The following is a 27,626-nucleotide window of genomic DNA, read 5'->3' as shown; positions in this document are numbered from 1 at the left end:
CTCATTTTCATGTTCAGAATAAAATTCAGTCATTGCCAGCCACATAATTAAAATGGAACTATCTCTGTGCAATGTTTACTGTTAAGATTAAAGATTTCAAAGTCAATACTGGACTTTTCAACTCTCAGAGAAACATGGCTATACCAGTTTAACTCACAGATGAAGTAACACTCATATGTTTGTATATCTGTTGGTGGTAAGAGATCAAGAAGTGTGGCCTTATCTCTTCAGTCACATTAGCAGAAGAAAGGGTTTAACCATACTACTGCATGAAAGTCTAGGTCTGCAATATAAAATTACAGTAATGCACCCATAACTAATAAGTCTCCTCTGCTAGCAGAAGAGTGTTAGTGATTACCTCTGTACTCCTGACTTGTTTTGAAATAAATGACATAGAAGTGACTATAGATCACATGTCTGTATGCGATTTAGGTCCCTGACAACAATGTTTCTGGTTAGAATACATATAGCGAAACAAACATGTAGCAAAAACAATCATTTCTTGATAACTCCCAGACCCAAATAATTCCACATCCTCCTTGCAGCCAGATACGCTCTATGTAATTTGACTCTCTTCCCAGAGATGCAAAAAAACTTATAGCAATTTTTTTTGAAAGTAACTGCTTTAACATATTCTGAGTTAATGAACTTAAAGGAAACTGTTGTGATGACATGTGAAGATAACTTTTCAGGAAAGCAGGAATTTGTATTACTTCACTAAACCATTTATTATGACCTGCATAAATGAAAAAAGGGAAGTTCATAGATGGGATGTGTTTTGTATAATGTACCATCATTGCAGTAATGGAAACCTTAAGTTGCTGATCTTCTTACACTGATAATGACACAAATTACTTGTAAATTAATTTATGTGTGTATATTAGGAGAAAAACAACACTGATGTAGGTTCAAATCTGTGTCTGACCATCCTGGTTTAGGCTTTTCATGATTTCTGTAAATTGCTTAACCCATTCATTGTATCACCATATTGCAGGTCTTCTCTCTCTCTCTCTCTCTCTCTCTTTTTAAAGAGAACTGAACTCACAAAGTTGCAGTGCTCCAACATTCCCTCTTCTAAGTTCTCAGAGATTCTGCCTGCCAGGTATCTCTGCTGTGAGTATTTGTCAATTCAATTGTTTTCCAAGGATACATGTGTCTGAAGTCAGCTTTCTTTGAAACGCAAAAAATCAGCCACCGTATATATAAAGCGAATTTTGTAAGAGACAGAGAACCAATTATGGGAGCTTTCTCAAATAGTAGTAGTATGTCTGGCAAGCGATATCAGTATTATTGTCTGTTTTTTGATAATATCTACGCAGCAGTTCCTTTGCTGAAGTACTTGCATCAACAGGAGATCCTTAGGCTAGGTACCTTTGGAAGAAAGTGAATTCCATACTGTAAGTATCAGTTGTGAAGAATAAAAGAAACATGGATATTTGGTAGATTCTCTCGCTGACGTCAGTGGAGCAGTTTATGTAGTTAGTGGGAGGGATAGTAAGATAGCAACTGTGCCATCAACATTTGCAATGGAAATGTCTAAATTACAGGATCAGCACTATGAAAAATCTCAGAAAAAAATATATTTCCACTGACAGGCCATTGTTTATTGGAGAATATAATTGGCATGTGGGTGAGATGGAACTGATCGACATTGTTATGGGGAGGTACCAAACAGTCTTGAGGAACAAGAGATGACGTATCTGTACATTTTACCTTTTTGAAAAAATATTTTTTGACAGTATTGTAGGAAATTCATCATTGCTCCACAAATGTGTGCAAAAAGAGACAGGATATTCAGAGAAAAGAATGAATTTAGCAGAAATCCCATTTGATTTGGCAGAAGTACTGTGCAGTCTAAACACAAGACCATCTGGATGAAAAAAATCTTGAGCCTCAGTGGAAGAGGATATTCAAACAAAGAAACACAAAGGCCTCTCATAGTATGTTCCACCAAAATATATACATGAGAACTAAGTTGGTCATTGACCAATGTGGGATGACAAAAGGATTAGGCTATGTACAGACTGTGTGAAAACTGTGGTGTTGAACTCTGTTTCAACAAACTCAATAATTGTTTCAAGAGGTTTTATATCAAGTAGCACATCTGAAACGGTATACTTCATACGTAAACATAATGCCTTGATGTCACAGGGTTGCAGACCTGCAACATACAGTTGTTTCAATAGAAATTTCATTCTTTGAAATAAATTATTATTTTTTTTTATATTTTCCCCTCAACCCATGTCCGCTGAAGAATTTAATTTTAGCTACTCAAATTATGGAGGTACAAAGGGTAAAGGCATATGTTAAGATGGTTTCTTTGCCCAGTTTGCTTTCACATTATTCTCTAATCAGAGCTTGTGCTCCACCTGTAATGATCTCGGCATTGATGGAATGGTAAATCCAAAACACAACTTCGCCTGATAATCTACTCAGTTGCCTTTTATCTCAAATATTTCACACTAAACATTTGTGTAACTTTCAATAGAACACTGTACACTAGCAAAGTCAAAATCTGTTTAATACAAACTTTAGAATTATCTGGAATTTACACCCCTGATAAACTGTAGAAGGAGTGGCTAATATTTGGGAAATTTCCAGCTTCCTGCGTGACATCTACTGGCAACTTGTTAGAGTTTTAAGCTACATAGTATAAAACTTTTTTTTCTAAACCCTAGATGGCATACATAGTTGATACAGAGATTATTATCACTTCTAGTATAGTGATAATAAACTGCATAAATTATCTCAAATTCACTCTAAAACAAGGTTATGGAGTACGTGTATTGACAAGTAAGTTTATGAATTCCTAGATCCCTCAAGAGTATTTTGGCTGATGTTTGGTTGCCAGCTTCACACAATAGTCCTGTTGCACAAATACTTTTCTACTCTAGCTGCAACGTCCATGAAGGTTACCAATAGTATTGAATGAAAGTATGCTAGAAACCCTGTCTGTAGGCCAACACAGATAGAGAGGTTTCTAAGTGAAAAAGTTGGCAGAACTGAGATATTTGGTTAACTTATCCAAGTGCTGGTGTCACGTCAGTTTATTATCCATCTGAATTTCTATGAACTACATACATGAAACCTCACCCATTGTGCAGCCATGTATCTACTTTTGGTTTGTATAAGTAATTTTGATTTGTGTGGAGTGCATAATATGACTCTTTATACGCTTAAGGATTAAGCTGTTTGCTGTGAACCAGATGTAAGCCTATTCCATTATTCCCAAGCTGTATCTGTTGTTGAAGTGTTTAGGCTTTTTACTGCATACTATTTTAATCACCAAAGATCTCAATTTATGAAGAGTCCTCCAGTGCCCCTAGTAAGTTATTTACATAGATTGAGAACAGGAGTGGACCAAACACAACCTTGTGACTCACCATATTTAATATTTCTCCACTCAGAAATTAGCCCTATTTCTTTGGTATCTTATGTTAATGGAACACTGAATTGCTTCAATGTGTCCCTTTAATCTGACTTCATGGGGAACCCAAACACTCCAGTAGTAATTAAGAATGAGTCACACAAGTGTTTTGTAAACACTCCCCATTATAGATTAGCAACATTTTCCTAGACTTCTCTCAATAAACTGAAGTCGACCTTTCTTCTTCCCTACTACCATGATACCTATCAGAAATTAAGGTTGATGAAAGCGGTCAGTGCAATAACTTGTGTTGTGGTAATTGCATGCCAGGACACTCCACAGCCAAGATGAGAAATAGCCCAGCAGTGCAGGAATTTGTTACTTATATGCCCCCCCCCCCCCCCATCCCCCCGAACTATGGACCTTGCCATTGGTGGGGTGGCTTGCATGCCTCAGCGATACAGATGGCCATACTGTAGGTGCAACCACAATGGAGGGGTATCTGTTGAGAGGCCACACAGACATGCGGTTCCTGAAAATAGGCAGCAGCCTTTTCAGCAGTTGCAGGGGCAAAGGGGCAAAAATTGTGCTGGTACTGTGAATGGCTGAAAGCAAGGGGAAACTAGAGCCATAACTTTTCCTGAGGGCATGGAGCTTTACTGTATGGTTAAATGATGATGGCGTCCTCTTGGATAAAGGACATAAAATGGTCCACCATTCAGATCTCTGGGTGGGACTACTCAGGAGGACATCATTATCAGGAGGAACAAAACTAGCATTCTATGGATTGGAGTGTGGAATGTTAGGGCCCTTAATCAGGCAGGTAGGTTGGAAAATTTAGAAAGGGAAATGTATAGGTTAAATTAGATATAGTGGGAATTAGTGAAGTTTGGTGGCAGGAGGAACAGAATTTCTGGTCAAGTGAATACAGGGTTATAAATACAAAATCAAATAGGGGTAATGCAGGAGTAGTTTTAATAATGAATAATAAAAAAAAGAATGCTGATAAGCTACTAAGAACAGCATAGTGAATGCATTATTGTAGCCAAGATAGACATGAAGCCCACACCTACCACAGTAGTGCAAGTTTATATGCCAACTAGCTCTGCAAATGATGAAGATATTGAAGAAATATGTGATGAGATAAAAGAAATTATTCATATAGTTAAGAAAGATGAAAATTTAATAGTCATGGGGGACTGGAATTTGATAGTAGGAGAAGGGAGAGAATGAAAAGTAGCAGGTGAATATGGACTGGGGGGGGGTAAGAAATGAAAGAGGAAACTGCCTGGTAGAAATTTGCACAGAGCATAACTTAATCATAGCTAACACTTGGTTTAAGAATCATGAAAGATTGCTGTATGCATGGAAGAGACCTGAAGACACTGGAAGGTTTCAGATTAATTATATAATGGTAAAACAGAGATTTAGGAAACAGATTTTAAATTTTAAGACATTTCCAGGGGCAGTGGACTCTGTCCATGATTTATTGGTTGTGAACAGTAGATTAAAACTGAAGAAGCCACAAAAAGGCAGGAATTTTAGAAGATTCGACCTGGATAACCTGGAAGAACCAGAGATTGTAGAGAATTTCAGAGGGAGCATTAGGGAACGATTTACAAGAACAGGGCAAAAGAATTCAGAAGAAGAAGAATGGGTAGCCTTGAGAGATGAAATACTGAAGGCGGTAGAGGATCAAGTAGGTAAAAAGACGAGGACAAGTAGAAATCCTTGGGTAACACAAGAGATATTGAATTTAATTGATGAAAGGAGAAAATATAAAAATGCAGTAAATGAAGCAGGCAAAGAGAAATACAAACATCTCAGAAATGAGATCGACAGGAAAAGCAAAATAGCTAAGCAGGAATGGCTAGAGGACAAATGTAAGGATGTGGAAACATATACAGGGTGTACATAAAGTCTGGGTACAGTTTCGATTATTTATTGCACAAGAACCAAACATTGTACAGATACCATACATATGTCGTTTTGTAGAGAAACCCTGAAAGTTTTGTTTCATGTATACCGCCACAGCATAGTTTGGTAATTTGCCAATAGTCAGTGCTAGTCGCAAACATGGCGAGTTCAGGTGTGGAGCGAGCTTTCTGTGTGTTGGAGTTAGACAAAAACAAGTGTGCTGTAGCTGTTCAACAGATGTTTAAAACCAACTTTGGCAAGAAGCAATCAACAAGGAAAGCCATTTGCCACTGTCACAACAAATTTGTTACGACAGGTTGCTTGTGCTCAGCAAAGAGAAGTGGATGTCCAGTGTGAGTGAAGTGAATGTGGAGTGCATATGAGAGACGTTCATAAGGAGTCAAAAGAAATCAGTGTGTCGTGCATCCCGTGAACTCGAAATGGCTCCAATGACATTGTGGAAAGTCCTGCGACAGAAGCTGTCTATGAAACCATTGAAATTGGAGCTAGTGCAGAAGCCAACTGAATGAGGAAGGGGGTGGCATTGTTGATCGCTTAATTTTTAGTATTGAAGCCACTTTTCACACTAATGGCAAAGTGAACAGGCATAATTGTCGAATCTGGGGTACAAAGCATCCACATGAATGCATTGAATTTGAGCGTGATTCCCCAAAGGTAAATTTTTTTGTGCCTTGTCACGTCGAAAACTGTACGGACCATTCTTCTTCCCCAAAAGCACTGGCACTGGATATTCCTACTTGGTCATGTTGCAGCAATGGCTGATGACTCAAATGCAATCGGACTCTCCATTCATCTTTCAGCAGGATGGGGCTCCACACCATTTTCATCGTGAAGTTTGTGGGTACCTGAACACGGAGCTGCCGCATCGATGAATTGGCTGTGCTACAAAAGGGGACAGCTGTTTCATAAAATGGCCTTCCCAATCACCAGACCTCACTCCGTGTGACTTTTTTTTCTGTGGGGACACATTAAAGATCTGGTGTATGTACTGCCTGTACCATGTGATGTAGCAGAGCTCCAGGAGAGAATACGGGAAGTGACTGACACAGTCAGTGATGGCATGCATGATGGGACTGGTACGGCAAGAATTCGATTAACGTATTGACATCTGCCGGATAACTCATTTTTTGCATATTGAATGTTTGAAGAAAGAAAAAAAAAAAAAAAAAAAACCTTTCAGAGTTTCTCTTCAAAATGTAATTTGTATGACATCTGTACCATGTTAAGTTCTTGTGCAATAAATAATTGAAAGTGTTCCTTGGACTTTATGTACACATTGTATTATTGTAGATGTTGTCTACAGGAACATTAAAGAGATCTTTGGAGAAAAGAGAACCACCTGTATGAACATCAAGGGCTCAGATGGAAAACCAGTCCTAAGTGAAGAAGGGAAAGCAGAAAGGTGGAAGGAGTACATAGAGGGTGTATACAGGGGCGATGTACTGGAGAGTAGTATTATGGAAATGGAAGAGGATGTAGTTGAAGATGAGATGGGAGATATGTTATTGCTTGAAGAATTTGACAGAGCAGTATAAGGACTAAGTCAAAACAACGCCCTGGGCGCAGACAACATTCCATTAGAATTACTGACAGCCTTGGGAGAGCCAGTCATAACAAAATTCTTCCATCTAGTGAGCAAGATGTATGAGATAGGTGAAATACTCTCAGACTTCAAGGAGACTGTAATAACTCCAATTTCAAAGAAAGCATGTGCTGACAGGTGTGAGAATTACCGTACTATCAGTTTAATAAGTCACAGTTGCAAAATACTATCAAAAATCCTATACAGACGAATGGAAAAGCTGGTAAAAGCTGACCTTGGGGAAGATCAATTTGAATTCCATAGAAAAGTAGGAACACGTGTGGCACTACTGATCCTATGACTTAGAAGAGAGGTTAAGGAAAGGCAATTCTACGTTTATAGTATTTGTAGTCTTAGAGAAAGCTTTTGACGGTATTAACTGGAATACTCTCTTTTGGGCATGGGCAGGGGTAGAATACAGGGAGCAGATCGAGGGGCACGAAAGGTAAGTAGTGGTTGAGAAGGAAGTGAGACAGGGTTTTAGCCTATCTCCAATGTTATTTAGTCTGTATATTGAGCAAGCGGTGAAGGAAACAAAAGAAAAATTTGGAGTAGGAATTAAAACCCAGGGAGAAGAAACTTTGAGGTTTGCAAATGACATTGTAATTCTGTCAGACACAGTGAAGGAATTGGAAGAGCAGTTGAATGGGAATGGACAGTGTCTTGAAAGAAGCAAAGCAAAGATAATGGAATGTAGTCAAATTTAATCAGGTGATGCTGAGGGAATCCATTAGGAAATGAGTCACTTAAAGTAGTAGATGAGGTTTGCTATTTGGGCAGCAAAATAACAGATGATAGCCAGAATAGAGAGGATATAAAATGTAGACTGGCAATGGCAAGGAAAGCAATTCTAAGTAGAGACATTTGTTAACATTGAGCATAGATTTAAGTATCAAGGAGACTTTTCTGAAAGTATTTGTTTGGAATGTAGCCATGTATGAAAGTGAAACATGGATGATAAACAGTTTAGACAAGAAGAGAATAGAAGTTTTTGAAATGTGGTGCTACAAAATGGTGCTGAAGGTTAGATGGGTAGACCATGTAACTAATGAGGAGGTACTGAATAGAATTGGGGAGAAAAGGAATTTGTGGCACAACTTAACTAGGACATGTTCTGAGGCAATGAGGGATCACCAACTTAGTATAGGAGGGAAGTGTGGAGGGTAAAAATTGTAGAGGGAAACCAAGAGATGAATACACTAAACAGATTGAGAAGGATGTAGGCTGTGGCAGTTCATCAGAGAGGAAGAGGCTTGCACAGGATAGAGTAGCATGGAGAGCTGCATCAAACCAGTCTTCGGACTGAAGATCATAACAACATCTTTTGATATTTGGTGTGATGAGTCTTTAATGTTTTCATGGGGTGAATATGTATGACAAGTTGAGGGAGATCTTGTCAAGCAAAACTGCTTTTCCAGAACCACAGCAAATTAGATTTGATGTTGTTTCTTAGCAAGAAAATTACTGGATGTACCACTTTCAATAAAATTCTGCTTGCTCTTGAGCGCTTTACCACATATATATTTTACATCTGATTATTGTTGTCACTGCATAAAGTTATGACATTTCATCCTGTTGCAAAAATGATAGTTTGTGTATGACTATATCAAAAGTAGACATAGTGTACAGTCTGTACTGGTATACACCTACCACATGGCAAGTTCAGACTTTGTAACACTACAGAATGGTTCACTTGATCGCAAATCCATACGTATACAGATCCTCCCCCCCCCCCCCCCCTTCTCCCCCCCCCCTTCTCTCTCTCTCTCTCTCTCTCTCTCTCTCTATATATATATATATATATATATATATATATATAAAAATGAGACTTACCAAACAAAAGCACTGGCAGGTTGATAGACACACAAACATACACACAAAATTCAAGCTTTCGCAACAAACAGTTGCTTCATCAGGAAAGAGGGAAGGAGAGGGAAAGACGAAAGGATGTGGGTTTTAAGGGAGAAGTTAAGGAGTCATTCCAATCCCGGGAGCGGAAAGACTTACCTTAGGGGGCAAAAAGGACAGGTATACACTCGCACACACGCACATATCCGTCCGCACATACACAGACACAAGCAGACATTTGTAAAGGCAAAGAGTTTGGGCAGAGATGTCAGTCGAGGCGGAAGTAAAGAGGCAAAGATGTTGTTGAAAGACAGGTGAGGTATGAGCGGCGGCAACTTGAAATTAGCGAAGGTTGGGGCCTGGCGGATAACGAGAAGAGAGGATATACTGAAGGGCGAGTTCCCATCTCCGGAGTTCTGACAGGTTGGTGTTAGTGGGAAGTATCCAGATAACTCGGACGGTGTAACACTGTGCCAAGATGTGCTGGCCATGCACCAAGGCATGTTTAGCCACAGGGTGATCCTCATTACCAACAAACACTGTCTGCCTATGTCCATTCATGCGAATGGACAGTTTGTTGCTGGTCATTCCCACATAGAAAGCTTCACAGTGTAGGCAGGTCAGTTGGTAAATCACGTGGGTGCTTTCACACGTGGCTCTGCCTTTGATCGTGTACACCTTCCGGGTTACAGGACTGGAGTAGGTGGTGGTGGGAGGGTGCATAGGACAGGTTTTACACCGGGGGCGGTTACAAGGGTAGGAGCCAGAGGGTAGGGAAGGTGGTTTGGGGAAACATTCCACGCGGGAAAAATATATCTAAGAACAAAGATGATGTGACTTACCATACGAAAGCGCTGGCAGGTCGATAGACACACAAACAAACAGAATCATACACACAAAATTCTAGCTTTCGCAACAAACGGTTGCTTCATCATGAAAGAGGAAAGGAGAGGGAAAGACGAAAGGATGTGGGTTTTAAGGGAGAGGGTAAGGAGTCATTCCAATCCCGGGAGCGGAAAGACTTACCTTAGGGGGAAAAAAGGACAGGTATACACTCGCACACACACACACATATCCATCCGCACATACACAGACACAAGCAGACATTTTGAAAAATGTCCACTTATACACCCTGTGTAAAGTCATTTTGGACTTACGTTTGATGTGAAATTTACCAAACGGTGTTGCAGAGTTCGCCTCATGAAACCAAAATGCAGAGTGAGCACACACTGCACCAATGAAAATAGTCATATCAACTGTTCACTAAGCTTGTGCTCCTGGTGGAGGAATGGGGCTACTGATGCACTATTTGATGAAACATGAGGTTGTTTACTACAAAGTAACACATCTACTGTTCTGTAAAGTATCTCAATAAATTTCTGTATCATTCCAAAGTTGTAAAGTCATTTTTGGCTCACACTGTATATTACCCCCGTTTCCTACACCTTATACTTACCTTTCTGAACATTTTCAACACTTTGCGTGATATTATGTAATTAAATGCTTTATCTAGGTTGTCAGATCTTATGAAAGTGTTCTGATTCTATCTTAAGTCTTGCTTTCATTGACACGCACAATGTCAGAATCGCCTCTCTTCTGGCTTTAGCTTTGTAAAGCCAAATGATTGTCGTCTTAACAGATCCTCAATTTTCTTTTCCAGTATACTATCTCATGAGCAACTTGGAAGCATAAGCTGTCAACTTGATTGTGCATTATTTCTTGTATTTATCTGCCCTTTTATCTTTGGGATTGTAAGGATGATATTCTAAGACCAATGGCATGTATCTAGTCTCATAGATTTTACTTTCTAACTTGAATAATCAACTGTTTGCAACTTTTCCAATGATTTGACAAATTCTGAAGGAGTATTATCTATTTCTTTTGCCTAGTTTGGTCATAAGTCTTACAAAGCTGTGTGAAACTCTCTCCCAACACAGGATCCCTTCTGTCTTCCAAATCATCACTGATTACGTCTTCTGTCATATCAGCAGAGAGTTCCTCATGCTCCGAGAGGCCATCAGTGTACTCTGTCCACCTATCCACTCTCCATGTGTGTGAAACAGTGGAGTTCCTTTTCTACTCATAATGTTACCTCTTAAGCTTTTAATTCTTCTGCTGAAAATTATTTTGTCTTATTTATATGCTAATTCTTTCCTTGCGATTGTAAGATTCCACTTTTTTCTTTTGCTGTTTGGTCACCTCTTAACTAAAGGGAGTAAACAGTAGTCTATTAAGGCAGATTGGGCTAATGTATTATGCTTTGACATATTTTCAAGGTTGCTACCACTTTATCTATTACAGTATTGGAGGAAATAATGTAATATACTGGTTTCAGATTATCTGTAGAGAAGTGCGTGTATGTTGATTTAAACCTTTCTTGTCCTATAGTTAATCCCAGTGGCATATGTATAATAGACGTTTCTGGAGTTTTGAAATTTGGACGAGGTGTCTTGGCACTATATGTTATCATAAGCCAACTGGTTACCTCACTTACAGGATCTGAAAGCTAGATCCCTTGGAGTCAGAATGCCTTCAAGTGTCTTAGGCAAAGATCATGTGGAGCAGACAGAACATGTATGTATAATTTGTATAATTGTTTTAAGCATGCATACATTACCTATCAACAAGACCTTGATTTATGAACACCAGTGGTGGTTCTTATCACAAGGGTGTAAGGCAGGATCAGCCCCATATTCAGTATCTGTGGTAAGACTTATGACACACCACTATCCATCTGGCAACAGATCTTCTTGATGCCCTGATGTACTCATTCTTTTCTATTCCATGATCATCAGTAGTCTATATACACTGCTGGGGGGAAAAAAAAATTACATCCCTCTAGAGCTTTCCAATTCACTCAAGATTTATTGTTGCGACAGTGCACATGGAGTACGTGAAGTGATTACATTTACAGATCAGTAACACAAGCAGTTTTGAGGTACCAGGTATCAATTCATGCTGAAATGCCCATATTAGTACATGGTGTAGCCTCCACAGGCAGCAATGCAAGCTCTGGCTGTGGCATCAATTCAATCATAACAGATGGCGAATACTGTCCTCAGATATGTTATCCCATACCTGCTTGACCCGTTCACATAATTCTGTAAGAGTTGTTGGTTGATGAGTCGCACAATTCACTTCTCACCCTATCGTGTCCCACATGTGTTTGGAGACAAGTCTGTAGATCATGCTAGCCAGGGAAGTTGCTACACGTCTTGCAGAGTATGTCAAGTTTCATAGACAATGTGTGAGTGTGCATTATCCTGTTGGAACAACACATCACCTTCCTGTTACAAGAATGCCAAAAGAATGGGTCCAACAACATTCTGTGTGTACCAACTGCTGGTTAGCATCACCTCCAGAAATGCCGAAGATGAACAAGAGTTGTAGCGTTTCGCCCCCAGACCATAAGGCAGACTGTAGGATAAGTGTGCCTTGGATAAATGTACTCTACGAGACTGTGCTCACCAGGTCTGTGTCATATGTGTAAACATCACTTGCATGTGGATAGAATCGGCTTTCATCGCTGAAGACCATGGCATGCTGTTCCATCTTCCAAGTGATCCTCCGATGGCACCAGTTGAGCCATGCACAGCAACGCTGTAACGTGAGAGGAAGACAGGCTGGAGATGTGCATGCCCTTAGTCTTACAGTCAGTTCACAACAATCTGTGTTGATACATCTGGGCTCACAAACCCTCTTATCTGTGCTGTGGTAGCTGTACAATCTGCCACAGCTGCCCTTACAGTATGGTGATTCTGGTAGGCATCTGTGCTGCTTGGACATCCAGAACCTTGTCTCCAGGTGTGAGAATGTTCACGTGACCACAAGCATTGTTGCACAACTGATGCAGCACATCCAACTTGAGCAGTAGTTCTCTGAAAGGACCATCCCACCACTCGGAAAGCCATAGTTTGACCCCTTTCAAAATCACTCATTTGGCTGTAGGAACCACGAGTGCATCTTCATGGCATGGTCTGTACCACATTGAGCCTTCTGGCTGTGATCACTCCATACTAAAGGGTAGACACAGATGGCACTCTGGTAGGTATACCACTATAATGTCTGTTGGTGGACAACATTGAAACCATTATCAGTACATCTTCTATTCCCCAGGTGGCATATGCTGTCATAAGCTCAAAATCAAAGTTGTATTTCCAAGTGTACAAGTTTTTTTTAACCTTTTTCTTTCGCAGCAGTATAGAGTAATCCCCTCACACATATAAAATCCCCATGAAGCAAATGTAGTCCCACTTGATGTGGAATAAACATGTCATGTCCGAATGTAGAATGTAGTTACCTCATATGATTCTCCAACGACTCAGAATTGCTTTATTTTTATTCAAGTACCTATGCAAGCACCATGTTGAAATCATTTAGTTGGAACAATTATGGAAATGCTTTCCTTCTTGAAAGTTAATTCGTTTGGGCTTTATGTTGAATTTTGTTTTGAAATGTTTTGATATTTTCATTTTTTGTTCTTCCATCACTAAGTTTGATGGTGAAAAGGACAGTGTCCCAGATTGAGGTATGTTGTTGACTCATTTTCATCATGGCATATTCAGTTTTTTATAATTTTAACGAATAAAGACCATATGACGAGTTAACTTCACTTATGAAAAAATGAGACCGCTTCAATTGTGAAACAACTTTTTAACTGTCATATGCATGGCTGAAGATATATTTCCTGTTTGTAGCTCTCTCACTTCTTCTTTAGCTTTTTGTTAAAAAGGGAGACACAAAGAAATAACTGAAAGCAACAGAAACACTATAGTTGAAAGGGTAGATTGCCACTCACCATAAGGATGACATGTTGAATTGCAGACAGGGACAATAAAAAGACTTTCTTCAGGAAAGAAAACACACTCTTCACACTTCTCGTCACTGTGGCCAGAGATAGTGATCATGTGCATATGAGATGCGCTTGCGTGTGTGAAGTGTGTGTTTGTTTTCTTTTCTGGGGAAGGCTTTGCCCAAAAGCTCATTGTGTGACAGCCTTTTTGTTGTGCCTGTCTGCAATTTAAGATGTCAGCTTTACGGTGAGTGGCAGTCTATCTGGTTTGTATCATAATACTGTTGATATTCCAGCCCGACTTTCCATTGTTTCAAAAGCAACAGAATGTTATTCCAGAAGGTCGTACAGATAAATGTAATACATCTATGTGATTATAGGAAGTGCCACATTGTAATACTGAATTTCTTTCAGTGTTCATTATGTATCTGTTTAACTTATGTTTGATGAGCTGCAGAAATAGGTCATAAAGTACTCTGATATAAAAAACAAAATCTCACTCTCCCATGTATAGGAAACACAAGAAAGCAGGTCATATGTACTAGAATTTAATTTGATTTTTATTTATCAGCTTAATCATAAGGAAAATTTTTTCCCTCTACTATTGAAAATCTGTGATTTTTATTATGTGTAATTAATCCCGCTGTGGGAAAGAATAAAAGCTTAACTTTTATTTCATGTTATTCTCATTTACTGAGATGTGTCATTGCTTCTCAGCAATTGTAAATATTAAACTATACTTAATTATTTATATGTACATATGTATTTTATTTAGCATAGAAATAAGTTTATTTTTTCATTGCTTTGTAAGAGGTATCTGTCATTGTGTATTCTTTCATTGACTTGCTTCCTCAGAGTGGTGCCCAAAGCGTTGAGCCTATTGTGGTAAGTGTTTGCGTGTTTCTGCCTTAATACTAAAGTACTCCTTTACTTTCTTTGGCTTCCTTGTATCCTTGGAGAAAGTTTAAAATGTTTAGAATTTTATTATTGTAGTTAACCCCAAGCCCTGTAAAATATTTTTGTTGCATTGTGTTTTGCCTTTACCATGTGGAAGAAACCTAATTAACAAGTAATGCGTGATACTTATCATTGACAAATATTCAGGGGTTTGTCTATGTGCTTGCATGTAATTTTCTGCACAACGCACTGATCCATATGCATTAAAAACTGTTTGAAAACATAAGCAGAAGACATACTAATATTAAAATTCATCACACACTAAGGAACAGATAGTTTGCATGTTTATTGCCTGGAAGAAACTGTTAGTGATTATCAGAAATTCGTAGATATTAATGAATTATATACAAAGGGTCAATGGCGCTAGTGCAGTTGTTAAAGGGAACAGAGAGGATGATGATATTCTTTCATTTGTACTAATTTTTGTTGCATTAATTCATCAGTGAAGTTTTATTTGCTGAAGAGTTACATTATGTCTGTTACACTAATTCTTTTAAAACAGAGTGCAATGTTGAAATTTGGCTTTTTTGACATTTGCAAGAAATATTTGTCAACATATACCTAGATGTTTTTAGTAATCAGGCTGATAAGCATAGTTATATGGTGAGGTGGCCAATAAAATCATGTAATTGGACATTTATAAAGTTGATATTGGGCGTGGATTTTAATAGCTTTCAAACTTGTTACTGTTTTATTTTTTAATTTTTGAAATTGGTTTGGCCTACGAAGGACCACATGAAATAACTTAAGTTTTCTTTCTTTTCCCCTTTCTTTCTTCTATCATTATTGCACCTGTCTTTTTCTTTGTATTGTCCTGGAAGCCCTAGAAACTTCTTACTTTTGCTCAGAATGTTTCTCTTTCTCCTATTGCTTCCTCTCTTGTTTCCATTTCCCACAGGTCTTCGTAAATTCTTTGGTCCATGTCATTGATGTTTTTGGGTTTCTGTCAAAAAGCTTGAAAATTCTCTTTGGTATTTTTTTCATCTAGCCTTTTTAGCTGTCCATAAAAATACAGCTGTTCTCTTCCTCTTTGTGTCTAATAGTCAGTCTGTCTTTTGATAAACGTCTTTGTTATTGTTGTTATTATTATTATTATTATTATTATTATTATTATTATTGATCAGAAGTATTGAAGTATAAGTGTAAATTAGACCTAAGAAGTCATCCCATTGCATAGTTGTGCATCACCTTTGAGCTAAGTCTATTGAAAAACAGTGCAATATGCCCTATGATTTTACTTTATTTAAATTTGAAAATCATTTTGAGTGCATTAATTATGTAGCAAAATATGTGTGATACTCTTAAGGAGGCCTAGATAAACCTGTCACAATCCTCACTAACAGTGAGATTTTTGTTTGTGTTTGGTTGCTATATTGGAATGCGATCCTGTGAGCTTGTAACAGATGAAATGGACTACTATATTTCTCACAGCTTGCAAGTTAAGTAGATTGTAAACTGATCACCACTCAGCCCATCTGCCACCATGTTGGAAGCTACATTCAGTAACCAGTAAGAATTTATTATTTATTTGTGTTATGTCTCAGAAAATATTACTCTGGGCGCTCTTATTAAAATTTCCATAGTTTTGTTGTTTCTATGTGATTGCTGTTTATTTATCTTTGGATAAAACCTTCATCTTCATCTCAGTATTGCATCAGAAATCTCTGCACTTAAAATGGTGTGTTGTGACTGCAGAGCTCAGAAATATCACGGGGTTGATATTCAGAGTGGTATGAACTTGATATTTTTATTTTATTTTTATTTGTATACATATTCCATAGGTACTTTTATACTTATGGGACACAAGGATATTGAACAAGTAAAAAAATATGAAAATGGTAATTACATAGAACATGTAATGAGGGGAAGTACAGTTAATTTACAAACAAGAGTTGCACGAAAATACACTCAGGAACATTGAAAATAGTGCATCCAGTGGGCAGAAAGGTACAAACATGAAACTTTGCAAATAAGTGAAGTGAGATCCTATATACAAATGATCCAGGTTTGGTGTCATTGTGCATGTCCACAAACCCTGCAGTTGCACTGCAGTCGCGCACTTCAACAGCGAATAGTGGATGAATCACATACTTGATGATCACATTTCAAATTGAGGAGGACATTAGTAGTCGCAGAATGCCATTTGATGTGTTAGACAACATTTCTCATAGCTAAGTCAGTTTTAGAGGAGTCCAATGATCAGCACGAAAACAGCGGGCTGATCGATACGACATATGTGGCTTCAGGGTGTCAGCTGACATTAGGAGCACTGGATGCAAGATGGCACCCACATGCAACTTACCGGGTCTGACACGACCAGGAAGATAATGAGGCAAGATGATCGAAGGATCATGCCACAAACTATCGTGGATCCTACACTGACTTGCTTCATGATACAAGCAAATGTACGGGTTTAAATTGTTCCACAAACCATTTCCAGACACCTTGTGTATGCAAATGTGCAATCCAGCTGCTCTTTTAGTGTACTGCCATTAACAGAAAGATTAGTGACTCCATATACAGTGGTGCCAAGTCAGAATATGTGGACTGCCACAGATCGGCAAAATGTTGTGTTTAGTGATGAATCCTGATTCATTTTGAGGATGGATGATGAAAGCATACAGATGACATGGAAGCGTGGTGAATGGTACAGTTTCACCTATGCTGTCACATTCCACACCACTCACACAACTGGCATAATAGTCTGGGGGACTGTAGACTACAATAATGGGGTAGCATTATGTCGATGACATACTTCTACCGCATGTGGTATCCTTCTGACATGGGCTACTAGGGGCACTTTTTCAGCAAGATAATACTCACGCACACAAAGCTCGAGTTTCTCAAGACCTCCTATGCCATTTCCTGATTCTTTCATGGTTAGCCTGCTCGCTGGACATGTCCCCTATAGAGCATATGTGGGATTAACTGAAATGACAGATACTGTCATGTCAAGCTGTACATGATTGGGAGGTAGCTATTTGATATTTGTGGGCCATTCTGCCTCAGGACAATATCAGACATTGAAACGACTCAGTGTGATGTTGTGGTATGCATTGCAGCTGAAGATGGTCCAATGCATTATTGATGTGCACTGTATTTGTCTACTTGTACTCACTGTATTTGTTTATGTGTCTTGATTTTGGGATCAATTGAATCTCTCATCTGTATCATTGTATCTGATAAATTTCATTTCCATCTGATGATGTGTGTAAGAATTAGCACATGTTGACCAGCAGTACATAACAAACAAACAATAAAAATATATGCATAAACAATCTATGTGTCTTTGTTAAAAAATTCTTCTGAGGAACAAAAAGTTTTATCAAGTAAGTGTATCTTTATTTTTTAAATAATATGCTACTACTACGTGTAACTTTGATGTTATTTAGCAGTGAATTAGATATTTTAATACTGGAATAAGGTACATGGTTGTGATGAAATCATAATCTTGTATTTTGATCATGGTACATTTCATTGGTTCCATAGTGGGCAGTTTTATCAACCATGAAACTCGTAATAGAATAAATATTTTGAGAAGTACTTCAAGTTTCGTAAAAAGATTGCAACAACAGGTTCTTGGGGAAATTCTGCATGTAAGTTGGACAACCTTTTTCCTTGGGAATGAAAATTTTCGTTAATGTGGGGAATTGCCCCAAAAAATAATTCCTAATGGCAAAGATAGCTGTGGGCAACTTTTTTGTGGTCTTGAGGATACAATGATCCATTCTAACCCTGCTCTGTGTATATGGAGGCCTAAGAATTTGGTGCGGTACATCCTTTGTATTTGCTAGCTGTCTTGTACAATAGGTACCTTCTGTGTGATTTTGTGGTCAGAGCTGAACTGGATATAGTTAGTTATGCTTAGGTTAATAGACAGTGAGTTTACTTAGAATCAGTTAAGACTCCTGAGAGTAATTTGTTGGCATCAGTCTCTAGATTGGTGGAATGTTGTTTGTGTGTCACTGTCTTGTGTCATCAGCAAACTTACATGTTTTAAGTGACAAGTGCAGCAGTGGACCAAGGACAGATCATGGGGACGGGAGGGCTCTAAGGAGTTCATTACTCTACTCCTCTTCCCCCTACACACACATATATGCATTGCTGATCTCAACCAAAACTACTGCCTGCTTCCTTGTGAGTTATTGTTCTTAGGTCAAAGTTATGGAGTTGTAAGAGTCAAAACGCATTAAAAGGAAACAATAGTTGAAAGTGAATGAGGTAGGTTTGTAGCATATCACCGATGTTATTCGTTCTGTACATCCTGTGAGTTGCGAAGGAAACCAAGGAGCAATTCAGAAAGGGAATTAAAGTTCGTGGACAAGAAATAGCAATTTTGATATTTGCCATTGATGATGTAATTCTTGAAGAAGCGGCAAAGGACTTGGAAGATCAATAGAGTGGAATGGATAGTGTCTTGAAAATAAGTTACAAGATAAGCATTAATAAATGTAAAACAAGGATAGTTGAATGTAGTCTGATTAAATCAGGCAGTCTGAGGGAATAGATTAGGAAATGAGACACCAAAACTAGTGGTCGAGTTTTGTTATTTACCCAGCAAAATAAATGAACAACGGCCGAAGTAGAGAGGATATAAAATGCAGACTGGCAACAGCAAGAAAAGCAGTTTTGAGAAAGAGAACTTTGTTAACATTAAATATAAATTTAACTTTTAGGAAGTTTTTCTGAAGGTATTTCTGGCTTGTGGCCTCGCATGGAAATGAAACGTATGTGGTAAACAGTTCAGACAAGAGGAAAGTAGAAGCTTTTTGTTATAGAAGGATGCTGAAGCCTGGATGCATAGATCAGATTAATAATGAGAAGGTGCTGAATTGAAGTGGGGAGGAAGAAATTTATGGCACAACGTGACTAAAGGAAGGGATCAGTTGATGGAAGACATGAAGACATGAGGGAATAGTAAATTCGGTAATGGAGGGAAGTATGGGGGCAAAAATTTTAGAGGGAGGACTAGGCTTGACTGGGGTAGAGAGTTTTAAGTGAATGTAGGTTTCAGTAGTTACAGAGAGATGAAGAGATTTATGCAGAATAGACTAGCATGGAGAGCTGCAGCAAACCAATTTTCGGACTGAATGGTGCAACAAAAATAAGATAAACAGTAAATAAGTGTCAAATAATCAAGAAGATAAAGGGATAAAGGTGTATGGTACTGAATGTTTAGTCAGATATTTTTGCAGCACTGCAACTTATGAATAGAATGGCATTGAACTGAAACTTGAAATGGTTTGGATTTGTAGTGTCACCATTGCAGGATTTTTACTCCTGTAACTTGTTAATGGCTCGCAGGAGGGGGATAGTTTGCCAAGCCAGAATGTAGTTGTTTGAAATAAGTCAGTTGTAAAATTATATGTTCCATCAAGAATAAACTTGGAATATGCTTCGAAGCTCCACACTGCTTGCTTACCCCCATTAAGGAGATACCACTGTTGTACCCCTTTGTCAAACTATAAAGTTAGTAAATGATTTCAATCATTGTCCCCAAAATTATAGGATACAGTTGAAACAAACAAAGGTCACTTATTTCATAACCAACAACATGTAAGACCCCCTTAGCAACATAAATTAATTTTGAAGACGAATACAAACTCACTGATGAGAAGAGCATCTAGTTGTGCAAGCATATTTGCAAAATAGGAGAATCGCAGGGTTTGAATTTAAACTTGAAAATGAAATGGAGTGTGAATCAGTTGTCACAAAATGAGTACTTTCACTTGTAAGAATAGAGAAAATATCTGCTTACAGCAGCTACACTGCTGAGTGCCCTTAACTTGGGTTCCTCAATAATCTTGTTAAATTTTTGGAAAGATAGGGCTTTTTCAACCCTTTTCTCTCTTTTTTCCACGTGATATAACTTCAGCTTCCAAAAGGCAGTAACTTTTTTACATGTTTGTGTTTCTATCCCTCTTCTGTTTGGTAAGTGGACATCTTTATTTGGTGGCAGTTTGTGCACATTAATTTTTGTGTATTTGGTTTAGCCTGTATGAATAACAACTAAAAGGAGGTAATAAGTTTGTTGAAATTGAAAAAGTAAACTGATTATGGTGGGGGAGAAGAGAACAAAGGCAACAGTAGAAGAAAATGTAATGATAATGTATGTACATGCAAACTATTATGACAAATTTCACTGTAAAAGTCCTCCTAGGTTATCAGCTGAGTAAAAGTGTTATCTCGGTGCAATGTTTTATGGAGTTTGTGGCCCATCATCATCTTCTGGTGTGCTCTCTCAGTGAGTATGTAGATACCAACTAGCAGGAAAGGGGAAAAATTTCAGCCACTGAGCTTTCTCTTAACTGATGCTGCTGAAATGGAGAAGGAGTTGTCTGGCTTATGTTACTACAAGTATGCAGATTTGGTAATAACATTTTCGTCACGTATAAAGTAGTGGCCAAATGTCACAGCAAGGATTGTGTCATTTAAAGATGTGCTACTTATTATGTGCAAATCTTGCAGTTAGATGTGGCATATCATTCAAGAGCAGACAGGATATCTGAGCAATCTGTTACAGAAAGGTGTGTGATGAACATGGCAGTACATCATGAGTTCTGCAACTTTGAACACAAATTGGTCCAAGATGGATGGGTCATAGCATGTCAGAAATTACACAACAGTTCAAGTCTCCAAAGTCAGTAGTGTGTATCTTCATTATCAGATAGACATTTGTTTCTGCATGCATAAACTACTGCAGTGGTTTAACTAATATATGTCATATTGCCTCTGCAGAACCAAAAGGGGTGATCAGATAGCCATTAGTTTGTCATATCTGGGATGTCAGAAACCCATTTCCAGCAGGATTGTATGGAGAGAGAAATGCACCACATGGGCTTCAGAAGTCCGTGACCAACAACATATTGACTGGGTTACCATGACTTTTAGCCACACAGTATACATCCGAAGAAAAAAATGGTACAACATTCGTAAACATATCTGGATGGGATGGGATGGGATAGGATAGGATAGAAATGCTGGTTACAGAAAATGATAGGTGTATATTGGCTGCAGGTAGACATTATGGAATAATACGTAGGGGCATATTTTGTGCCACAGCCCATGAACTAGTTACATATTTGATAGAAATTGATTTCAGTCCAATGTCAGTCTGCACTAGTCACCTGGATATGATTTTACCATCTGTATATAATTAAAGTATTTTCTGATATGTTAGGAATTATTAAACCTGGGTTCTGATAAAAGAATATTGATTTTCAGCTGCAGCTTTTTACTTTTCAGCTGTGAATTAACTCATGTCAACTTCCTTTGTGTATTTGAGAAGCTCTGGATAGAATAATAGTGGCTGAAGACAGTCATATGCATGCCCTAAATTTAAGATGTCGTCATTTGTTAGACTGATGTGTTTCACTGCCATTTTCTTCACCATTAATGTATCTGCGATCTAGCTCTTGGTGTGGCCAAGGCTAACTCTACAGTTCCACCGTACATTTCCTGGTGTGTGTCACATATTTCATTACCATGGCACTATGTGACACATTAATAAAATCTTTTTGGGCTTCCAGTTATGTCAAGTGACACATGGTTTTATTGTTATTATTATTATTATTATTATTAGTAGTAGTAGTAGTAGTATTATCAGTAGTGGTAGTGGTAGCAACAACAACATTTTTCACACTGTGTCTACAACAAGATACGTTAGCAGTAACATCTTCCAGTCTGTGTATTTGCTTTGCAACTTATATATTTTACTCCTTGGTTTATAAATGTAATAGCTATCCCACAGAATACTTTTCTGCAGCTTCTCATCTTGTGGAAAGCTTTTCATACAAACCTCTTTTCATTCCTTCAGTCATTTCTTTATTTTGTATCTTGTGTATTCCTTTTTTGTAGTGCATCATATTTTTAAACCAATCTCTGCTATATTTTTTAAGTGTTAAGAATGCTGAGCTGCAGAAGAACTAAAAATTTCTGAGGTCATACTATTTTTTTTTTAAAAAAAAGAAGGCAGTCCTCACCAATAAAATATCAGTCTGTTTAAGCTGCCCCAGGGGGAGAAGGGGAGGGATGCAGATTCTGTCCCCCCAAACTCACTTAGAAGTTTACGCTGCATGTCATCAAATATGTGATTAGTTGTTTGATTAACAAAAATTTTTGCTTATAACTGAACCAGATTCTTGTATCCTTGAAGCTACTGTCTGTCAGACACTGTCAAACATCTTTAACTCCAACTTCATTCTGTCCTGTCCAGTCATAAGTTTTTGCAAAGGAACAATAGGCCTCAAAAGTTAATTTTTCTCTTAAAGACGTTTTCTGTAACTGTAAAAATGCTACAGAAAAATTCAAAACAGATAGAGTCTTTTGAAATTATTCAGCAACATGAAAATAACATGCCTCTTATCGTTCAAATTGCATGACATTTTTTGACTAGTCAAGAGAACCTCTTTACTGGTAATTATCAGTTCACTGGGTTGAACAGGAAACACACTGAGAGGTCATGAAATGGTTGCTGGGCATTTCTCCACGAGATTAAGAACAATGTACAGGAACTGAAATTGTGTATGAAGTGCTGCAACACTTGCATGACACTAACAATACAAAACGAAATGACTCTCATGATTCAGGGAGATATTTTGCAGCAAATAAGAAATTCTCCATTTTACAGAATGAATTATGACATATTCAAAGACAGACATGGCTGAATGTACATTCCATCGACCTTGAGGCTTTCTGAGTTAATTAATTTTTTCTGGATTCATACAGACTGCTGAATTACAGGTCACAATCGCTGGCAACTGCCATTAAAACATCCTTCTCAAACTCTCACTAGAAATGGGAGTTTCTATGTCTCCAAGGTGCAGTTAATACATCTGGGCGGGACAGGGGTGATAAGGAAACCCTTCTTTAAGGCAAGCTAAGGAGCTGTAATATCCACTGCAGTGATCATTATTTGGAACTTGCACTACATTAAGTTTCAAGAAGCAGTAATCCATTGAGCAATGTTGTGTAACGTCTTGAAGGTATATTTCTTATGACCTCCCAAATGTATCCTCAACCTACATGACATTTGAATGACCTGTTTGGAGTATGCACCCCAGTCTTTAACCTGTACAAGCTCCTAGCACATAAAGCTTCTAGCGCATTAACTCTGCAGTCTCCAATTGTCTTAGAGTGAATCTCACATGAACACATGTTCCCTTTCCCTGCATGATATCAGATTCTGCCAGTGTGTTTTTTTATCTTTCTGTAGGTATATGGTAGATTGAAAATGTTGCTGCACTGTTGTGTAATTTACTATCATTACAAGTCAGGTATCTAGATTATTCTACAAATGATGCTTGGAGAGCAGATTATGAGCACAAACTACCTATTGTTTTTAATTACTGAGTCGTAATTTGAGTATTTTACAGAGAATGTAGTGGTGTTCTGTTTGAACTTCTCTATGATGTGATAAACATCAAGAACGTGTGACGGATTCAGTCACACTCATGGTATGCATTTGGCAAATAAGACAAAGTAGGAGGAAGAAGATATCTACATATGGCAGCAGAATAGATTAGATTTTAGCTGTTGACAGTGCATACTTACCAGATTTTTATACTTCTGTAGCAACTTGCTTGAGTCAGAGGTGATGTGAAAATAAACTTATTAGGCAAATGACAGTTACTTCTAATGATCAATGACAGAACAAGAAGTAAAAATCTTGAATGTTTGGTGCTCCACAGCTTTCAGATATTTATTAAAAGACATCTTCTGTGCACCATGAACTGCTCAAGAAATATTTTAATTGCCAAAACAGGTTTTTCAGTTTATAACCCATCCTCAGTGGCATCTGCTACAGAGGAACAAACAAGGGTATGTGCATAGATTTTTGCAGAAGATAATTACATGTATAGCACTAAAATAAGTCTACTTACATTATGCACTTCCGTAGCAATGACATGCTTGTCAGTTAAAACGACAGGATGTAAAGTATGTCCTACAACATAGTACACTGTTTGTCCTGTGTGTTACTGCTGTCAAATTTTAAAGAGAGAAAATTCTTGACAATGTTTGATGTAACTGTCATAATGAGTGAACATGCAACTGCCAAGTCAAGGAGTCTACATTACCTGTGTTTTGTTATTTCTGAGATCGCATTTATATATGTCTGTGACATGCATCGTATAATTATGTCAATTACAATTTTTGAAAGTTGGCATGTGAAGGTAGTATTGGATTCTTTAATTTAACTCAGCAAAATGACTTTGACCATCAACAGTTATTTTGCTCCCCAAATAGCAAAACACACCTACTACTTTAAGTGTCTCATTTCCTCATACAGTTCCCTCAGCATCACCTGATTTAATTAGATTACAATCCATTATCCTCGTTTTGCTTTTGTTGATCTTCATCTTATATCCTCCTTTCAAGACACTGGCCATTCTGTTCAACTGCTCTTCCAAGTCCTTAGCTGTCTCTTGACAGAATTACAGTGTAATTGGCAAACCTCAAATTTTTTATTTTTCCTCTGTAGATTTTAATTCCTACTCCAAATTTTTCTTTTGTTTCCTTTACTGCTTGCTCAGTATACAGATTGAATAACATCGGGGATAGGCTACAACCATTTCTCACTCCCTTCTCAACCACTGCTTCCCTTTCATGCCCCTCAGCTCTTATAACTGCCATCTGGTTTCTGCACAAATTGTAAATAGCCTTTCATTCATGGTATTTGAGCTCTAACACTTCCAGAATTTGAACGAGAATATTCCAGTCAACATTGTAAAAAGCTTTCTCTAAGTCTGCAAATGCTAGAAACATAAGTTTGCCTTTCCTTAATCTATCTTCTAAGATAAGTCACAGGGTCAGTATTGCCTCATGTGTTCCAACATTGCTACGGAATCCAAACTGGTCCTCCCCGAGGTCAGCTTCTAGCAGTTTTTCCATTCGTCTGTAAAGAATTTGTGTTAGTATTTTGCAGCAATGACTTATTAAACTGATAGTTTGGTAATTTTCACATCTGTCAACACCTGCTTTCTTTGGGATTGGAATTATTATATTCTTCTTGAAGACTGAGGGTATTTTGCTGGTCTCATACATCTTGCTCATCAGATGGTAGAGTTTTGTCAGGGCTGGCTCTCCCAAGGCTATCAGTTGTCCTAATGGAATGTTGTCTACTCCCGGGGCCTTGTTTCGACTTAGGTCTTTTAGTGCTCAGTCAAACTTGTCATGCAGTATCCTATCTCCCGTTTCATCTTCATCTATGTCCGCTTCCATTTCCATAACATTGCCCTCCAGTACAGCGTCCTTGTATAAATCCTCTACGTACTCCTTCCACTTTTCTGCTTTTCCTTCTTTGCTTTTCTGCTTTTCCTTCTTTGCTTAGAACTGGTTTCCCGTATGAGCTCTTGATATTCATACAAGTGTTCCCTTTTCTCCAAAGGTCTCTTTAATTTTCCTGTAGGCATTATCTATCTCACCCCTAGTGATATATGCCTCTACATTCGTACATTTGCCCTCTAGCCATCCCTGCTTAGCCATTTTGCTCTTCCTGTCGATCTCATTTTGAAACATTTGTATTCCTTTTTGCCTGCTTCATTTACTGCATTTTTATATTTTCTCCTGTCATCAATTAAATTCAATATAGGATTTCTAGTAGACCTCATCTTTTTACCTACTTGATCCTCTATGGCGTTAACTATTTCATCTCTCAAAGCTACCCATTCTTCTTCTACAGTATTTCTTTCCCACATTCTTGTCCATCATTCCCCAATGCTCCCTCAGAAACTCTCTACAACCTCTGGTTCTTTTAGTTTATCCAGGTCCCGTCTCCTTAAAATTCTACCTTTTTGCAGTTTCTTCAGTTTTTGTCTACAATTCATAACCAAAAAATTGTGGTGAGAGTCCACATCTGCCCCTGGCAATCTCTTACAATTTAAAACATATAACATAAAGCAATGCATTTCAGTGACAACCTCATTCACTTTGAGAAAGCCTCTCCAAAAATTAATGTCTTTACACTGTCACAGGTAAATGGTACTAGCAAAAGAGGTGTTACTGCAATTCCATATTAAAACTTATCATGTTCTTCCAATAATTTATAAGAGCTGATAACATCCTGTACACAAATAACTACATCTTCCCAAACAGCAGACAAAGGTAAATCAGTCAGCATTTTTCTAAGTGTGAAATTTTCACCATTATTACCAAAGTACAAATGTGTTATTAGAAAATACAAAAACTTGAGAAATCTAGCCTAAACCATCAGATTACACATCACTAGTTTTGTCTGAAGATTCTGCTTTTGAAACAAGGACTGTGAGCTCTGCCTAAGGAACCACACAAACTGTCGAGTAACCCACGGCCATCATAAGCTTTTCATCTCAGTGGCGAAAAAAGGGAAGAAGATGGCCAAATCTCACTAATTTCACTGCTTCTTAATTCTAATCAATTATGACACACACGGGTTCTGAGTACATTTGGAGAAAAGGGTAGAAGTTTGTATTTGTACTCGTAAGATACCTATTTGAAAAATGCTTACGCTTCTATGCTGTAATGTCACAGCCACTGTAGAAAGTATGGTGTTTACGGGAAGGAGCTAAAAGTGGAATGACTGTCTTACTAATAATACATATTAGTCCGTTATCTATTCCTCTCACCACACTATTACCAGTTATTGCTGTGCTAACGTGCATGTATCCTAAAATAAATATTTCTCAAGATAACAACAATGTAATTTCCTGGATGTAATAATACATAAAATGTCTCACCTATATCTGGCTGATATGTGGTGCATAGAAACGTGCAACAGGAAACTATTTATGCTAGTGTGCTGGCTCTTGCTCTTTTTTTTATTTTATTTTTTATTTTTTATTTTTTTAGTAGACTTACATACATTCACACATACACAGCTACACAGATGCCCAACTGCACATGCCTGTGGCCAGTCTACAGTAAGCCTTGCTGTGGCTGCAGGTGTGTGCATTTGGGTGTCTGTGAGGTTGTGCATGTGAATGTATGTACTTCTACAAGAGAAAGAACAAGAGCTTGAAAGCTTTAAATAGGTTTCTGTTGTGTGTTTCTATGTGCCACACTTCAGTCGGCTACAGATAAGCAGTTGCTTTCCTTTTATAATTGTATGTATTCCTCAAGATACATGGCCATTCATGAAACTGCATATAATGAGGCTTGTAGTGACC

At 38.0% G+C, this 27,626-nt stretch overlaps 1 protein-coding gene across 5 annotated transcripts in view; it reads left to right on the top strand.

Annotated features, from left to right (window-relative positions):
• Positions 1-27,626, top strand: part of LOC124795006 (MAGUK p55 subfamily member 7) — a 268,265-nt gene that overhangs the window by 40,975 nt on the left and 199,664 nt on the right. For 4 of the 5 annotated variants that reach the window (XM_047258763.1, XM_047258766.1, XM_047258765.1 and 1 more), the window contains exon 5: positions 14,383-14,412. The exons of the other annotated variant lie outside the window; for it this stretch is intronic. In XM_047258763.1, coding sequence (XP_047114719.1) covers positions 14,383-14,412 — 30 coding nt within the window. The remainder of the gene's footprint in view (positions 1-14,382; positions 14,413-27,626) is intronic. 5 annotated transcript variants of the gene reach the window in all.

Source organism: Schistocerca piceifrons, chromosome 4, assembly GCF_021461385.2.
Source record: "Schistocerca piceifrons isolate TAMUIC-IGC-003096 chromosome 4, iqSchPice1.1, whole genome shotgun sequence".
Taxonomy (NCBI): Eukaryota; Metazoa; Arthropoda; class Insecta; order Orthoptera; family Acrididae; genus Schistocerca; species Schistocerca piceifrons.
The sequence above is the reverse complement of the archived record's forward strand: the minus strand, read 5'-3'. Positions and strand labels throughout refer to the sequence as shown.